The sequence below is a fragment of the Loa loa genome (genome assembly GCF_000183805.2).
Source record: "Loa loa unplaced genomic scaffold supercont3.12, whole genome shotgun sequence".
Lineage (NCBI taxonomy): Eukaryota > Metazoa > Nematoda > Chromadorea > Rhabditida > Onchocercidae > Loa > Loa loa.
This window is the reverse complement of record NW_018108192.1, coordinates 169,780-173,431: the sequence shown is the minus strand read 5'-3', so window position 1 is coordinate 173,431 and position 3,652 is coordinate 169,780. Positions and strand designations below refer to the sequence as shown.

At 32.8% G+C, this 3,652-nt stretch overlaps 1 protein-coding gene across 1 annotated transcript; it reads right to left on the bottom strand.

Annotated features, from left to right (window-relative positions):
- Window positions 1-2,602: 2,602 nt before the first annotated feature.
- Window positions 2,603-2,805, bottom strand: LOAG_10681 (hypothetical protein; the record flags this gene model as incomplete). The annotated part of the gene is made up of 1 exon (XM_003146205.1): window positions 2,603-2,805. A coding segment is annotated over one exon (201 nt), but the record flags the coding sequence as incomplete, so codon positions are not given.
- Between the last annotated feature and the right edge of the window lie 847 nt (window positions 2,806-3,652).

Below are 3,652 nucleotides of genomic sequence, written 5' to 3'. Positions count from 1 at the left end.
GAAGACACAAATGTAATTTAAAAGAAAAAAAACGGTTTAAAATGCATCAGGCAGATAACAATAAATGAGATGAAACTTATCAAAAATAAACGCCTATTAATTAATCGTTCCCATAGAAAGTATCAAACATCAAATCAAAAGAGTTTTCAATGTATTTTACAGAATAAATCACACTCCTTTCCAATTGGAAAAGTATTACTGTATGATCTAAAGTTTTTCAGATACTATGTAGTAGAAGGAATCACCAACAAAGAATAACGAGGGAATAACAAACCATAGTGCCAATAAACTGACTTAAACTCACAGTTCCAATGCCAGCTAAGATGGCTGTGTTTTTTTGCTCTTATAAATTTCAAAAAACAACAACAGACCATTTAAAAGCCTGAAGATCTCAATTTTTATCGCAATATTCCTTACATAAATAAATGCTTAATAAAACTAGTCGGAAAAAAGGCATTGCAATTAAGCATACATGACCATCAAAAATGACCAGCAAGCCCAAGCTTTAATCTCTGCCTGACATGGAAAAGGTCAATGGGGACCGTGAAAGAAATACTGAACCGCAATACTGTTCATTTACGGCACTCATTTATTATTCCTGGCGGATGCTTTTGATATATCATTTGAAACGACAAGTTGCTATACAGAAATCATTCGCTGAAAGCATATATGCAATAAATTGAGTGGATATTTCTGGATATTTCTCAAAAGTTTTATTCGTCCTTGAGATCTATCTACTGGATTTGTATAAATTAAAGCAAAAAGTGTGGTTAACTGAAAACACTAATTTCAAAAATACATCTTCTACCTATAAAACATGACTCGAAAGTTGCAAAAACTACACCAAAATCAAAAAATTAAAATTAATCGGGTTGATTCATTTGCTAATATCAAAAAATGAAACCAATATAGATCAGATAAAGGCACATCGAGCAATGCAAGTGATAAACTTGATAAAGCAAATGTGTTTCCAATGGGACAGGATTTTACTGGCCGCTAAACAGTAATTAAACAAAGATAAAGTTAAATGCAATAAATATTTTTGAAAAAAAATGACGGGAAAAATCGAATTTAACAACTAATGAATCAACTTGAATCGGAACAGAAAATATAATTTATAAAGTTTAAAACACAGAAATGTAAAAGAATCAACCATGAAAAATACCAGAATAGCAGAATCTCTTCAGTGCTATTATTAACAAAAGTAGGTACCGAAGCAGATCTGCAAAATTCACTTTTTTACAGCAAACAACAATAAAAAGTGGCTGTTTCAGGGAAATTTCCATTGTAGAAGTTCAGAAAACTTCATTTCTGTCTGTTTAAGGGTCATACGCCGTGTGAAAGCATATCGACATATATCGTAAACGCTTTTAATAAATTCATTAAGTATCCAAGCAATTCGTAATCACTTACATCTCGTTTCCACATCATACTTTATGCAACTGAAATCTCAAACCTGTTCTTTCAAATCCTGTTTCGGATTTCAACTAAATCAGGCTAAGACACCTCAACTAAAACTAAATGTAGACACACATACAACCACACCACCATAGCAAAAACATCAAAATTGTCCTTCCTTTCAAAACTGTCCGGATACCACCATCTCTCGGTTCATTCAACGATTCGATATATTATTTAAAATTTCAATATAATATTAATATAGACATATTTGGAGACACTACTTTACTTCTAAGTGTTTAGCGTCAAAATGATACGATGTACATTTTGGTCTCCTAAGTGACTTTAATGGTAAAATCTAAATCTTTTATTTGAATGCATTCAAACCAAAGATCTGGAATGTTGAGAACTTAAGAGAAAAAATTTTAAAAATGTTCGACCTTAAATGCTTGTGAAACTTAGAAATAGAGATGGAAATTCGAATTTCACATCGATTTCATTGGCCTTATTGACATCCTATTCAATATGAAGGTCTCTGGTGAGATCATCCGGCCGGGAAAAGAGAAGGCCAGGAATGGAATGTTTCTCAAAAGAACCATCTACAGAACAGGATGTCAATTTTTTCTTCTCTTATACATCACAATATATTTAACAATTTCACATAAAACTTCAACAGTTTTTAGCAAAAAAAGCATTTAATAATTCCACAGGAACAATTCCAATTTCTGGTCCTCTCCTGAAATTCTACTCCAAGAAGTGGTTTAAAAAAATTCCGTAAACTGTAAGGAAAATTAAAAATATCCTGAACCTATTCAATAATCACAACTTTAGCAGAAGGGTAGATTGGTCAAACCAAGAACCAACTTGGATTCTCACGGCCTTACAGCCATCAAATCACAGACCGACATCGCTAAACCTAATTGTTGCTTCATTTTTAATAAAATTTGCGATTGGTCAAATGAATGGTCATAGTCAACACAAATTTTCCATTTAATTTCCCCTCATTTTTCTTTGTTTTCCCTATTTTCTGCTCCAAAGATCCCAAGAAATATAAGGAAAATTAGGCATGAAGTAAAGTATACATTCAATATTCAGTTTGCAAACTTTTAAGTCTTGTGAATCAGACCAATTTAAATGACCACTGAACTTTTAAGTAATAAGCTAGAAATGTTTGACCTAAGGTGAGACGAATGATTACTCGCACCTTCCAAAAGTCATCTTCAGCTTTAATCTACAAATAACTGTATCTTTCCAATTCAGAAATTTGAAATGCCCCGTCAAGTGAACGCGGAAAAAGCCAAGTATTACATCCCAGTTCACAGGAACTCCGTGCGACAATACAACATCACACTGTCCAAGACAACCCGTCTCTTGGCATAGAGCCAACACTGGGTCATAGGCGGGCATTCAAATGTTATTGTTACGAGAAATCGAGGATTTAAACATCGCCTACTGTTTGTTGTAATTGAGTGCGACAAATATTACTATCAAGAAAGGCATAAAGACCTCTTACAGTCATGACAGTAAAGATTATATGGCATGTGTCAACTTGCACGCGCAATAGACAGTAAACAAGTAATCACTCAGTTCAAAACATTTGCAGAGTAAAAATGGGCACTGATAATATAAGTCATTAAATCACTGAACTTTGACAGGGAATTTATAGGAAGAATGGATATAGAGCATTGCTAGAAACGAGGTCACCAGATGGATTGCAAAATGCCAGTGCATTGGATATGAGCATCCTGAGAGAACCAGTGGTCAGTTGTAATTCGTAATCAGTGGAGTGGATACTGCTGCATGCATAACGGTGCATTACAACTTACCAAAAGCCGCCATTCATCCATTCTGTTGCATTATTAACAGACTAACGTCCTGTCTGTTTTTTTGTATTTCAATCGTCTTAATTGATTCATTTCGAAAAATTTCCAACTCTTTCGAATTCATTTCGCTGTTCTTGAAAAGGGACTGGTTGAATGTCTCTCGGATTCCTCAAAAATTGCTGCTGAAATTTACATGCTCTTCTCGGACATTTATCCAATCTCCAGATATGATCAGTAAATGACTTGATGGAATTGATCTGTCCTTTTTAATAGAGAGGAGCAAAACATTGAATTTGAATAATTTTAGATTCCTTTATATATACATATATATATATATATATATATATATATATATATATATATATATATATATATATATATATATATATATATATATATATATATATATTATTACTTACTTACTTACTTAC